Consider the following 14,251-nt stretch of genomic DNA (forward strand, 5'->3'; position numbering starts at 1 on the left):
TCTGGGTGCTTGGGTGGCTCAGTCTCTAAACTTCATCTTCTGGGTGCCTGGGTGGCTCAGTCATTAAGTATTGGATTTCAGCTCAGGTCATCATCTCATGGGACTTCATGAGCTCCAGTCCCATATGAGGTGAGCTCCAGCCCCATCTCTCTCTCTCTCTCTCTCTCTCTCTCTCCCCCTCCTGGGATTCTCTCTCTTTCTCTCTGTCTGTCCCTCGCTCACTTGCGCCCTCTCTCTCCCTCTCAAAAAATAAAATAAAGCCTGGGGGGACTCAGTTGGTTAAGCGTCCGACTTCCGCTCAGGTCATGATCTCACAGTCCTGGAGTTCGAGCCCCGCGTCAGGCTCTGTGCTGACAGCTTGGAGCCTGGAGCCTGCTTCAGATTCTGTGTCTCCTTCTCTCTCTGCCCCTTCCCTGCTCTCTCGCTCGCTCTCTCTCTCTCTCTCTCTCAAAAATATATAAAAACATGAAAAAATTTTTTCAATAAATAAAGTAAATAGTAATAATAAACTTCATCTCCTGCTGACATGGCTTCTTCTGTACTCTCCTGGGAGTCTGTCACCTTCTCATCCCCCTGTTCACGTGGAGTATGAGGGATGCGGTCCTAAATGCTTTCATTTCTGAAACATTCCAAAGCCCCTTTCGTGGACCTTCCTGCGTTCAAAGTATCGGCTTCACCCCTCACCCTATCTCCTAGCTGCAGTTACCGAAGTGAATAGTTCGTTCTGTTTGACATCTGCTGCACACCAGGTGCTTCCCATGTTATTTCATGGACTCCTCACACCAGGTTTGCCATGGATGTGTTACGGGCCACATTTCACAGATGAGGCAACTGAAGCCCAGAGAGAGAAAGTGGCTTGCCCCAAACCCCCAGCGGATACCGGACAGCGAAGGCCGTCTGCTTTCTGGTACACCATGATACCTCCTGATTGTCCTCAAGACCTCCTGTACCTCCCCTACCCAGTCCCCACATCCTTACGGATGCCCCCTGGGAGTTCCTGCTTCGGTGGGATGCTCAGCCAACTGAGCCACCCAGGCACCCCAAGAGTGATTTTTTTTTTTTTAATGTCTCTGGAGACAGGAGAGAGAGAGCACTTCACAGAAGCAGGTCTTTAACAAATGCATCGTGATGCACCTGCTCACACTTTCCTGCCGGCCGCACCTCCTGCGGACACCAAGCTGAGCCCAGCCCGGGGCTGGATGTTTCTACAGAGAGCCTCCAGCACCACGGGACACCCCGGTCCAGGCTCCACCTGAGAAGACCAACTCTTTAACTTGTAGTAAGGACTCGAGGTGATTTACAGCGCAAGACTCGAGTAAAGTACAGTTGTTCACACGGAAATAGGAAATTAATGTGAGAACACAGAAGAGAGCCAATGTGCTAACATTGAGGTCAAGTTAGCTATGTGGTTAAAGGTTGAATTGATCTTGAAAAACAGCAGGATGCAAAGTTGTACATACAGGTGGTTACGTCGATTTTTTAAAGCCATTTTCAAACCTATAGTATAAAAGACGATTAAAAATAGCCTAAAAGTTAAAAAAAATACCCAAAAATATTAAGCAGAAGTTAATTTTGGCTGTTTTGTTTTCCCCTAGTCTTTTGTGTTTGCTAAACTTTGCTAAACTGTATTTAATGAGCATATCTTAGTTTTATTTTATTTATTTTTATTATTGAAAAAATGACGGGTACCTGGGTGGCTCAGTCGGTTGAGCATCCAACTTTGGCTCAGGTCATGATCTCACAGTTCATGAGGTCAAGCCCCACATCAGGCTCTGTGCTGACAGCTCAGAGCCTGGAACCTGCTTCAGGTTCTGTGTCTCCCTCTCTCTCTGCCCCTTCCCTGCTTGCACTCTGTCTCTCTCTCAAAAATAAATAAACACTAAGGCTATTATAAATGGGAATACATTTCTTTTTCAGGAACTAGAAAAAGAAGAATAGAGAGTTAGCAGAAGGAAGAAAATAACAAAAGATTAAAGCAGAAATAAATGAAATACAGACCAAAACAACAATAAAAAAAAAAAGATCAGTGAAACTAACAGCTGGTTTTTTTGAAGAGATAAACAAAATTGGGGCCCCTGGGGGGCTCAGTCGGTGAAGCATCTGACTTCGGCTCAGGTCATGATCTCACGGTTCGTGGGTTTGAGCCCCGTGTTGGGCTTGCCAACTGTCAGTGAGGAGCCCACTTCAGATCCTCTGACCCCCCACCCCTGTCCCTCCCCTTCTCATGCTGTCTCTCTCTCAAAAATTAAAATAATTTTTAAAAGATTTTTATAAAAAAATGATGTTTCTCCCAGCCAAGCCAAAAATTATATACCTATATCTATATAGAGTCATCTGTCTAGATCTAGATATATCCACAGAAGGAAACTTCCCATAACTGTAGGAGAGAAACTTTTTCCCCCCAGAATCAAATCCTGAGAGGAATGAACAATCAAATAGACCATCTTCGATACCGGTTTTTAGGCCAGGGCAGAAGCAATCTTCATTTGGCTGTTTCTTTCTATCCTTGGTGTAAGTTAGTCAAGGGTTCCTTTCAGTGGTCGGGCAGTGGGGAGGCGGGGCTGGGACTGAGCTGATGCGCCCCAGGTTTGTCACTTTCCAGTCATGTCGTCTACATCAGGACAGAACTCAGGATCCCTGGGACGGATGGGAGAGCTTCAGCTAAGACTTACCTTCTTGGGCCACCGCTCCTTAACCCGTAACCTCTGCTATTCTGCCTCCGCTGTGAACACCACACGAGACATACGCACGGCGCTGTCAGCCTGCTGACGCGCAATTCGCTAAGCAAGGTTCCCCGTCTTTCTTGTCTCCTGATCTGGTCCTTATCCCTCTCCTCTATTTTTTTGCCTTTCCTAACCTGACAAGGTCATGGGTCATGGCAGGGATTAAGTCATGGATCAGCCCCGCCATCAGATCCATTCCTCAGCTCTGACGTACAGGCCTGCTGGAGGAACCCTCCACACCTTGGTTGACTTTGCGTCTTCCCTGTGCCGGCTAAGTACATTCAGTGACGACTTGGCCACTGCCTAATGGGAAACTGCCCCATCTTTGTGAGTCCTCGCTATCCGTTGCCTGGGAAAGTGCCTGGCACATTAAAATAGGTAAGTCCCTACATGGAGGAATGAGTGGGTAGGTGGAGCAGGTAGGTGGAGGGATGGAGGGATTAATCTCATTGGAGAAACAAGCGGGATACACTCCGAAGGTCTAAAAACTCAGACGACTGCTCTGCCTGAGCTGCCCTATAAAATATGGTGCCATATTGGTATTTTGGTTTTGCCACATACGGTATTTGAGCCATGGCGAGTTGAGAAAGAAAGGCTTCCACAGACAGCATACTTTTAAATTAGGAGACTATGTCCTGGAGCACAGGAAAGATAGGAGTCCCCCACCCCCACCCCAGGGCCTGGCTTTCTCTCAGAAAAGGCCAAGTCACTGTTGGTCCACAGCCACACTGCTGTTTGGCTAGCCCTAGGCAGCCATGACTCTCAGGGGCTCCAATATTTGACCAGATGCCCAGAAGAAGAGATGTCTCTACCCCCGCTCAGCTTCCCTTGCCTCTCTAAAAGCCAACTTCACTGGCAGGCCTGAGCTCATTGAAGTGGGGAGGAAGCATCTTAAAAGAGTCCCTAGTGTTGCTTTAGGGTCACCCTGACACAACAAGCCCTGTTCAGTGTTTGTCATTCAAGGGTGAATAGGCCGGGGCCCCAATGCAAACAAACTCCATTCTCTTCTGTCCACTCCTGCAATGCCCTCTTCTACCTCGTTGTTCCTGGACATGAAAATCCTAGCCATTCCCGGACCAGGGCCGTTGGGTGACTAAGGGCAGGACGAACCAGATTGATGGAACAGGTGATGCAGAAAAGAGAGTCTCCCTCAACAGCGATTTCCACTGCCTTTGGTGTAGGAACCTTGTAAAGACAACGGCGGTCCCTGAAGAAAATGAAAATTCAGATCAGATTTAGAAACCGCGAGGTCTGGGTTTTCCAAACCAAAGGCTGTCTCCACTGGAGAAACTCAGGCCCGTCTCCCTAGCCCTTCCCCAGATCGGCCAGCAGGTGGCGCCACCATCAGGGTTTTCAAAACCAAAACTCTACTCAACTGGAAACAGACTTTTTTTTCATTTTGTTTATGCAAATAGTTCATTCCCTACAACATTCCTCCGGGAATGGTTCCCACCCCCCTTCCCCTCCACGCTCATTCCCTCCCCCTTCCCTCCTCTGCATGACCGCTGTCTCCCTCAACGCAGAGTGGATGAAGACGCTGTCAGGAGAGTCTAGGATCCAAAAACAGGCCTGGAGAAATGTGAGTAAGGCTGATGGGGACCCAGGGAGGGAGGGAGGGAGAAGCCAGAAGGGAGAATCCTGGGCAACTCTGCTCCCAAATTTATTCAGGGAGACAGGAACACCCTTCCCCTCCCCGTATATCTTACCTTATGCCGGTATGCACATGCGGGCACACGCAAACACATACCTTCCATCCCTCCTCATGAGGACAAAAGGAGACCTTACACACGTGAGGTGATGGCCACGCTCTCTTCTTCCTCCCAGCTCATAGCAGGGGAGCAGCAAGATGGGGAGACCCACTCTGCCCAGGAGGGGTGCGCTCTGTGTGTGACTCCATATTCTATAGGCTGTTTCTCCCAGAGGCCTTTGCTGGCCCTTGGGAGCCATGTCAGAGAGCCATGACTGGAAACCCTCACCCTCAGTTAACTGGTCCCAAGCCAGCCCTATTCGGGGAAAGGGAGGGGAGTGTTGTGAGAGGGCAGGGGAGGAGGATTGGGAGAGAGGACAGGGAGTATGATGAACCTTTGGACTGGACATTGCCCCGGGGGAGGAATACCCAATGCAGCGGCTGCAGAGACCAGCCTCCCCTCTTCACCCACCCCCACTGAGAACATCTCTATGAGGTCTAGAATGGCCAGAGTGGAAAATGCCGAGCGGTATGACCATCCCAGCCCCCACCCCAGTCACTGCCAAAATGGCAAGGGTGCTGCACCCCTCCAGCCCTACAGACACCCACTTTCTTTTCGGCAGGTGGCTCTTATACCTCCTGGTGATGATCCTGTTCTGTAGGGTGGAAGGCTCCATCCCCATTTCTCAGAAGCTCTTTGGGGAAGTGACTTCTCCTCTGTACCCCAAGCCTTACCCCAACAACTTTGAGAAAACCACTGTGATCACGGTGCCCACAGGATTCAGGGTGAAGCTCGTCTTCTGGCAATTTGACCTGGAGCCTTCTGAAGCCTGTTTCTATGACTATGTCAAGGTATGGGATCGGGTTGGGAGGGCAGAGGGAGAGCTGGGTGTCTCTGGAAACTGAGGACTTGTGTTCTAACCACCCTGGATAGTATTCCTCACACATGGACAGAGCCCTAGCCCTTCAAGAGCTGATGGCCAAGTGGAGCTCTGAGAGTCAGGTGACACCCTGGATGTTGGGGGGGGGGGTCCACTGGATTTAGAGGCCCTCAGTGAGCACTGAAGGGAGAAACACGGAGGAAGGAACATACAGGTCCCACTTCCAGGAAATTTACTGTCCATAAGAGTCAGAAAAACCTTCCCCATCTGCTGACTTTCTGGGAGTCTTTGGAAAACAGCTGTGCCTCAGTTTCCCTGTTTCCATGTAGAATATCACCATGGCTGCCTGCCTAAACAGGAACATGGGGAAGAGAAATGTATGCAGTAGTAGCTCAAACATAGCCCTCAGCAAAGTCAATGGGCTCAGTCTCCTCACCTTCGAAACAACCAAGAGGGCCTTCCAAGTCTCAACTTTCTATATCCAATAAAAATGAGATTTAAGGTTCAGGATCCAAGTAGAGCCTACACACATCCGATAAATACCATTCCCAGGAGCGTATACCCTCTGGAGGCTATGTGAGAATGATCAGAAAATGATACATCTTCCTAACCCAGAGGACTTGAGAAGTTTGCAGGGTTGGGGGGAAGGGTCTCCGGGGTAAGGATAGAGAGGGATGGGGTGGGGGCAGGATGTCTTCCACTTTTGAGGGGTTAAGGAACCTGTGAAGAAAGAGATAAAGTGGGGGGGTGGCGCCTGGGTGGCTCAGTCGGTTAAGCATCTGACTCAGTTTCAGCTCAGGTCACGATCTCATGGGTTCTTGAGATCAAGCCCCGAGTCGGGCTCTGCGTTGACAGCGTGGAGCCTGCTTGGAATTCTCTCTCCCACTCTCTGCCCCTCCCCCACTTGTGTACACTCTCTCTCAATTTCTCTCTCTCTCTCTCTCTCAAAATAAATAAATAAACTTAAAAAAAATTTTTTTACGAAAGGAAAGATAAGGGATTCTAGGCGATGCTTGCCGATATGAAGGCTGGAGAAGCTCACTCTCAGCTGAGTCTATCAGGAAGCATGACTGGATGTGAATGGTTTGCATAAGGTGAGGTGGAGTAACTAGACAGAAAATAAAGCAGACCTGTCGGGCTCTCGGAATGAAGGAATGCTAAAGACTTGGGTAGAGACAACCAGAATTCCAGTGGAAGACGAGCACAGGAGGTGGTGGAAATGAAGAAAGGTCTGAAACGTGCTGGGGGACGTAGAACAAGGAAGAGAGGATGTACCAGGCACAGGGTGACATGCAAGGAGCTACCCACTGGGAGACTCAGATGCACCATGGAAGTCCCGCCAGGGTGGGGAGAAGTTTACAACAGCCAGATCCCGGCAGGCAGAAACCAGGCAGAGGCTATTCCACCAGTAGAGTGGAACTCTTTGGGACACTCGCTCTTTGGAACAAGAGGAGGACCTTCACTGACCTTCCTCACGGGATGTGTCTCCTTAACAGCTCCTCTTCCTGCCCCTTCTCCTTCCTCCACCAGATCTCTGCTGACAAGAAAACTCTGGGGAGGTTCTGTGGGCAACTGGGTTCTCCACTGGGCAACCCCCCAGAAGCAAAGGAATTTATGTCTGAAGGGAACAAGATGCTGCTGACCTTCCACACAGACTTCTCCAATGAGGAGAACGGCACCATTATGTTCTACAAGGGCTTCCTGGCCTACTACCAAGCTGTGGGTGAGTGGTCCCTGGGTGCCTTTTTTTCTGGCCTTAGTCATATGGACTAGGGACCAGAAAAGGGGAATCTTGAATCCAAAGGAGTAGGAAGCCTGTCCTTCCTTCCTTTTCCCCTCAAGAGAGCTTTGTCCAAAAGGGGCCTGCCAACCTGGGTTCTGTCACCATTGGGGGATTTCCAGAAGACATTATTAGACAGGCGTGGAAGTTCAGGTGGCCAAGACTTTGTCTTTCGGCCTCCGGTGAGTGATCTCTCTGAGAGCAGAGCCAGTACAGAAATCCCCGGCAGGAATTTAACCTCTCCTTCTGGAATCTCTTCCAGACCTCGATGAATGTGCCGCCCAGCGCAACTCGGTTGAGGAGAATCTCCAGCCCCAGTGCCAGCACCTGTGTCATAACTATCCTGGTGGCTACTTCTGTTCCTGCCGTCCAGGCTATGAGCTTCAGAAGAATGGGCATTCCTGCCAGGGTGAGGTTGGGGCACTGTGGAAGGGAGGCAGGGATGGAGCGAGGGCTTGCTGGCCAGCCCGAGAGTCTCCGGTGACCCCCCCCCCCACACCCGGCTCTGCTCCCACAGCCGAGTGCAGCAGTGAGCTGTACACGGAGCCATCGGGCTACGTCTCCAGCCTGGAGTACCCCAAGCCCTACCCCCCTGACCTGCGCTGCAACTATAGCATCCGGGTAGAGCGCGGCCTCACCCTCCACCTCAAGTTCCTGGAACCTTTCGAGATCGATGACCACCAGCAAGTGCACTGCCCCTATGACCAGCTACAGGTACAGCCGTCCTACTCCCTGAGAGACCCCCTTCCTCTCCTTCCCCTCTTCACCCGGCACCCCTCACCCCTGCTTCCCGCTAGATCCTCTGGCCAATCGGGACAGGAATGACCAACGTCACACATGGGCTAGGCAAGTTCCCACACAACTGGGTGTGGATCCTAGGGATCCCTTTCCCCCTCCAGCTGAAAGCATACACAAAAAGCAGACTTCCCACCACCGCCGCCCTCCTGGCTCAGTGGGGAAATGTCTGAATTAGAGAGATGGCCCTCACCTCTTCCCCACCAGATCTACGCCAGTGGGAGGAATATCGGCGAGTTCTGTGGGAAGCAAAGACCCGCTGACTTTGACAGCAGCAGCAATGCCGTGGATCTGCTGTTCTTCACGGATGACTCGGGGGACAGCCGAGGCTGGAAGCTGCATTATACGACTGAAAGTAAGATTTCCTGGGGGCCCCTCTCCCATTAGGCAGCACTGGGGCAGAATCAGATGGGTAGAAGAGACAGTGGCTCTGACATGAATATGTCCTCTGGTCTCCCCAACAGTCATCAAGTGCCCCCAGCCCAAGACCCTAGACAAGTTCACCATCATCCAGGACCTGCAGCCTCAATACCAGTTCCGTGACTATTTCATTGTCACCTGCAAACAGGGCTACCAGCTTGTGGAGGTAAGAGCCCGATGCTGAGGGAAAGCAGCTGGCCCAGCCTTCCGGGGGCAATTCACACGGGTAGCTCAGCACCCCCCCCCCGCCCCCATCAGATTTAGGCTCAGTCCCGATTGGACTCACAGATGCTTGAGCTGGAAGGGTCACCTGGTCTACCAGCTCTCAAACTTGACTATACACTGGGAACACTTGGAATTTTATGAATACTGATGTCTGGGTCCCCTGTAAGAGACTGGTTCCATTGACCTGGAGATTGATTCCTCGGCCTGGCACCTAGGGCATCAGGATCACTCGAAGCTAATGTGCAGCCAAGTTTATGAACTACTAACCTTGGGCAGTAACGGTAGGATTAGGACCTGAAAAGGCAGGGTGGAGTACAAGGAGTGACTCGCTCAGCATCACAGATTTTGTACAGGAGGGACTGGAACCAAATCTCCCGCCTCTTGCCCCAGGGCTTTTTTATGTACGATGAGGTTCTCAGCCTGGGCCCACCACCCTGTTCTCAGCTTTGCGGGTGCAGTAAAGAATGTGGTTTTATTGGTTAATCTCACAAAATCCGGTAAAGTAAAATGCGGTTTTGAAAGACATGAAAGTTAGAGTGACCCCTGGGCAGGGGCACGGGACTGGACATCCCATCTTTGCTCAATAGATCCACTTGGAAGACCTCATCAGAATCAGAGAGAAGATCTTTGGTATGCCCTCAAATAGTAGTTAATTCATTCAGCAAACATTTTGAGTGTTTACCGAGGGTCAGGCGGTGTTCTAGATGCAGGAGGTCAGTAAAAAGAAACGCGCATATTCACGACAGCCTTCATTCAGCCTACCTATGAATGTTGCATCAAGCTGAGCTAGCCAGACGAGTTGCTCTTTACCCCTGGATGTCTCCAGCTACATCATGAGGACTGGCTGTCCCAGGCCCAGAAGACTGGAGACTCCCGTACTCTTTGCTCACGTTACAACCCTCCCTGTCTTCTGCTGCCACCACCCTTACCTTGGCATGTGTGACTCACATCATAGAATTTAAAGCAAGCCACACAGCTTGTCTCCCGTTATTTGCATTTCACTCAAACATCCTTGTTCTCGTACGCACTCTCTTGCAATCTTTTCCAGGGCTAACTCGCTGGGATGGTTGTTGGCCTTAATAAAACTCATTCATAGGGTCCGGTTAATTTTCATCTCAGAGGGTGCCATTTTCTCGCTTTGTGCTTGCTATCTACTCAACCACTATAGCATTTGGCACACATCAGTATCTCAAGCACCCTGGAAAGTGGCTGGGCCCTTGCCCTTCAGAAAACTGCGGTCTAGGGGCCCCTGGGTGGCTCAGTGGGTTAAGCAACTGACTCTGGCTCAGGTCATGATCTCGCAGTTTGCGAGTTCAAGCCCCGCGTCGGGCTCTATGCTGACAGCTCAGAGCCTGGAGCCTACTTCAGATTCTGTGTCTCCCCCTCTTTCTACCCCTGCCCTGCTCACGCTCTGTGTCTCTCTCTGTCTCGCAATAATAAACATTAAAAAAAATTAAAAAAAAAAAAAGAAAACTGCGGTCTAGGAGAAAGGAAGTGATGCAGGCCGAGACCGGTGGGTACTCCAAAGGAGGAGAAACACGGCTCTACTTCAGGGCACGGTGTTTTGTTCCAACGCAGAAAACACCCAGCCAGTCTTGCTGGTTTTTTTCATCTAAACCTGTGGAGTCCAGATGGGCCTCCGTGGAAAAAAGAGTCTAGAGAGGATTATTGGGCCTGACAATGAGTCCTTGCTCTGACTTGCTGCTGTGTGACTCGGGGCTCCCCTCTGTAGCCCCGGTCTGAGAAGGACAAAGGAGCCGCACCCACAGAGGTTCTGAGGTCTGCGAGTTTGAGATGTTCTTGCACTGGCTGCTGCTCTGGGGTGGGAAAGGCGGGAAGGGAACCGCAGTGCCTTCTTGTACTAATGACACAGCTACCTGTGTCCCTCTTCTCACACAGGGAAACCAGGTGCTGCTCTCCTTCACGGCTGTCTGTCAGGACGACGGCACGTGGCACCGTGCCATGCCCAGATGCAAGAGTAAGTCACAACTCAGGAGTATCTGCCCCTACTCCCACCCCCTGGCCATGGGGACCTGGGATGTGAAAGGAAGAGGGGGCCTGGGCTAAGCCTCTCCCCAAAGGACTGTCCCCCCCCCCACTTGTCCTCTGAAGCCTATGGCCCACAGCAGGAACCAGTCGGCCCTCCGCTCAGCTGTATTGGGGGGCTCTCCCCAGAACTGAATTTCACTCCATCCAGTTCCCATCCGTCATAAGTTCCCCCCACCGACCGTAGTGCCCTGAGATTCTCAGCTTGTTCTGTGGGCAGACAACTCGTGGTCCCTCCGCTGAAGTTCCAGTACGTTCTCAGCTCTCATACGGCCCTGTGTTCTCTCCAAGTCAAGGACTGTGGGCAGCCCCAAAGCCTGACTAACGGGGACTTCAATTACACCACCGCAAAGGGGGTGAACACCTACCAGGCCCGTATCCAGTACTACTGCCGGGAGCCCTATTACAAGATGCAGACCAGAGGAGGCATCAGTGAAACCGAGCGAGGTAGGGACCCATGCAAATGGCAGCCTCCTCCCTTCCATCTTCTCGGGACATCTTCTGAGAGTTCTTCCAACATAATCCCTAGAGAATGGATGCATATTACGGTATCTTCCCAGAACACTGGCTTCAGGGGCCTAAAGTACGATGCCAAGAGGCATCTAGTAGGGTTGAATAAGGAGGCACCTGAGCCGATACAAAGAAAATCTCAAATCTCATAAACGGTCCGCTCCTTTTCACCACAAGCTTCATCATTCCCACCCGCGCAAGCAGCGTCACCATCCCGACCTCCGTCATCATCATTTCCACCACCACCATCCCCACCACCTCCAACACCCCCTCAGGCTACTATGTTGCAACTTTTTTGCATTTAGATTTACTAAATGACTCTCAAACTTATCTTCCAAACTTTTCTTTAAAATAAATCAGGAGTGCCTGGGTGGCTCAGTCAGTTAAACATCCGACTTCTGCTCAGGTCATGATCTTCCAGTTTGTGAGTTCAAGCCCCATGTCAGGCTCTGGGATGACACTTCAGAGCTTGGAGCCTTCTTGGGTTCGGGGTCTCCCTCTCTCCCTGTCCCTCCCCTGCTCACACTCTGTCTCTGTCCCTGTCTCTGTCTCTCTCTCAAAACTGAATAACCATTAAAATAAATAAAATAAAATAAAATAAAATAAAATAAATCACATCCTAGGAGCGCCTGGGTGGCTCAGTCAGTTAAGCGTCAAACTCTTGATTTTGGCTCAGGTCATGATCCACAGTTTGTGAGTTCAAGTCCCGCATGGGGCTCCGCACTATCAGCATGGAACCTGCTAGGGATTCTCTCTCCCCCTCTCTCTCTCTGCTCCTCCCTCACTCGTTCTGTCTCTCTCTCTCTCAAAATAAATAAACTTTTTAAAAATAAAATGAAATAAATGACATGCTTTGTAGGTTGGAAACATCCAAAAAAAGAAACAATCTTATATTGAAATTATATAGTATTATTAAAGAGCTGGGCTTTGAAGTCAGACAATCCTTAGTTTGCATCTTGGTTCTGTATCCTAGACATTATGTGACCTTGTGCAAACTATTTCAGCTCATTTTCCTCCTCCAAAAAAATGAGGATAATAATGCATCCCCGAAAGTGTCACTGTGGTGCTTCAAGGAGATAATGTCAAGAAAGTGCTTAGCAACAGGTACGGTACTCCGTCAGCCATCAGAAAATGTAGCCACCATTATTATCTACAAACCCACTTCCAAGGTGCAGTCACTGACAAGATGTTCAAATGTTCCTTCCAGTTTTTATGTCTACCTTCACAAACAGGGAGCACATCAAATGTAGAGTTAATGTTCTGATTTTTTTCACCGAATGTCAACACCAAAAAAATATACGTAGGGGGCCTCACAACACTTGTGATATTCCATCCTTGTGTATTTCAACCTTCCCTTTGTCCGTGTTGGTTCCGGATCTCCCCTCTCCCCATCTAGCGCGCTCTGTGCTTACTGGCCTCTGCGAGTCGCTTCTCCTGCCCACCATCTCCCAGCCTGCTCATCGCCCCCTCTTTCCCACAGGGGCCTATACCTGCACCGCCGAGGGCATTTGGAAGAATGAAAAGAAAGGACAAAAGATTCCTCGGTGTTTGCCAGGTGAGTGGAAGCCCTCTGGGGCCATCCCCAGTGCCTTCGGCAACCCTGTGGGGCCTCAGGAAGAGCCTGCACAGAGCATGGAGACAAAGTGAATGGAGAGACACTCCAGCTTGAGGTCAAAAATAGGAGGAGTAAAGGGGAAAGAAAAGGAGAAGGCCCAGGAGAAACGGACAGAGGGACCCAGACAACTGGACTCGGTCCTGACATTCCCGCTTTTTCCCTGAGCAGATGGGGAATCGGGGAGTAAAAACAGAGCAAGAAAACCCCCAGGAAGAAATAAACCAGAGCCAGGAGGACAGGCTGACGAAGGCCAAAGACTCAGGGGGAGGGTGGGAATGGGAGAACAAAGAGGAAACGGCCCTGGCCCCCCGGAGCCAGAAATAAAGGCCTCAAGGGGGAACTGCCTGATCACAGAAGGAAAGAGGATGGGCCGGACTGACTTGAACTTGCCTTCTCTGTCTCTCCTCTCCAGTGTGTGGGAAGCCCGTCAATCCCGTGGAACAGAAGCAGCGCATCATTGGAGGGCAAAGAGCCAAGCTGGGCAACTTCCCCTGGCAGGCATACACCAACATCTACGGGCCAGGCGGGGGGGCCCTGCTGGGCGACCGCTGGATCCTCACGGCTGCCCACACCCTCTACCCCAAGGACTACAACGGGGAAAATAATGCCACCAGGGATGTGTTCCTGGGCCACGTAAACGTGGAAGAGATCACAAAACTAGCAAACCACCCTGTCCGCAGGGTCAGCATTCACCCAGACTACCGCCAGGACGAGTCTAACAATTTTGAGGCGGACATCGCCCTCTTGGAGCTGGAAAATAGTGTCACCCTGGGGCCCAACCTCCTCCCCATCTGCCTCCCTGACAACGAGACCTTCTATGACAGGGGCCTCATGGGCTATGTCAGTGGCTTTGGGATAATGGAGGAGAGGCTTTCCTATGACCTCAAGTTTATCCGTCTGCCCGTAGGTAGGCGAGAGGCGTGTGAGAGCTGGCTCCGGAAAAAAAATAGGAACGATGTGTTTTCTCAAAACATGTTCTGTGCCGGGGACCCGTCTCTAAAGCAGGATGCCTGTCAGGGCGATAGCGGAGGGGTCTTTGCAGTGAAGGATGAGGACAATGATCGCTGGGTGGCCACGGGCATCGTATCCTGGGGCATCGGGTGTGGCAGGGGCTATGGCTTCTACACCAAATTACTCAACTACGTGGACTGGATCAAGAAGGAGATGGGGGAGGAGGAGGGAGAGGGCTGAGCCCACAATTCACTAGGTCAAAATCCAGACAGCAGTGCGTTAAAAAAAAAAAAATGATCTGACCAGTTATTGATAACCACTAAGAATCCATATTAAAATCACTGATGCAGAAAGACACTGTGTGAAATAAATGCTCTTTTCTATAATCCCATCCCTGAAACAACCCAAAGGTCACCTTTATTTCCTCCAAGGATTGCAGAAGATGTATTCCACAATCTCTAGTTATCAGTGTCCTCTTCTGTCGTTATACCCTTGGGCAATTGAGACTCTTTCCAAAGAAAATTTTATGAGAAATGCCAGTGTGCAGAATGAGTTAAAAGTAGTATTTAACCAATATAAAAATATTTAATAAGATCATATTCAAAATACTTAAGGGGC

The 14,251-nt window shown here is 50.6% G+C and overlaps 1 protein-coding gene and 1 long non-coding RNA gene across 3 annotated transcripts; one reads left to right on the forward strand and one right to left on the reverse strand.

The window, feature by feature from the left end:
• Positions 1 to 2,210: 2,210 nt before the first annotated feature.
• On the reverse strand, positions 2,211 to 4,720 carry LOC121022109 (uncharacterized). Its single transcript, XR_005786812.1, has 3 exons — positions 4,471 to 4,720; positions 3,834 to 3,930; positions 2,211 to 2,637 (listed from the first exon to the last, which is right to left on the reverse strand). It is a non-coding gene; the product is annotated as an uncharacterized LOC121022109 (long non-coding RNA).
• C1R (complement C1r) lies at positions 4,173 to 13,990 on the forward strand. 2 transcript variants are annotated; one of them, XM_040463012.1, is made up of 11 exons: positions 4,173 to 4,302; positions 5,034 to 5,262; positions 6,822 to 7,014; positions 7,334 to 7,480; positions 7,589 to 7,785; positions 8,074 to 8,221; positions 8,331 to 8,452; positions 10,411 to 10,489; positions 10,849 to 11,004; positions 12,548 to 12,622; positions 13,095 to 13,990. In XM_040463012.1, coding segments are annotated over exons 1-11 (2,127 nt in total). In that variant the 5' UTR covers positions 4,173 to 4,300; the 3' UTR covers positions 13,874 to 13,990. The 2 variants fall into 2 exon arrangements, with proteins under 2 accessions (XP_040318946.1, XP_040318945.1); XM_040463011.1 differs by lacking the exon at positions 4,173 to 4,302 and adding an exon at positions 4,782 to 4,939.
• The last annotated feature ends 261 nt before the right edge of the window (positions 13,991 to 14,251 follow it).

The sequence above is a fragment of the Herpailurus yagouaroundi genome, unplaced genomic scaffold (assembly GCF_014898765.1).
Source record: "Herpailurus yagouaroundi ecotype Mexico unplaced genomic scaffold, PumYag 355, whole genome shotgun sequence".
NCBI lineage: Eukaryota > Metazoa > Chordata > Mammalia > Carnivora > Felidae > Herpailurus > Herpailurus yagouaroundi.

Coding starts and splice junctions, on each gene's coding strand:
- C1R (XM_040463011.1), top strand. CDS start 4,797: ATGATGAACCTTTGGACTGGACATTGCCCCGGGGGAGGAATACCCAAT. Junction 7,481..7,588: donor GAATGGGCATTCCTGCCAGG/GTGAGGTTGGGG, acceptor CTGCTCCCACAG/CCGAGTGCAGCAGTGAGCTG. Junction 11,005..12,547: donor CATCAGTGAAACCGAGCGAG/GTAGGGACCCAT, acceptor TCTTTCCCACAG/GGGCCTATACCTGCACCGCC.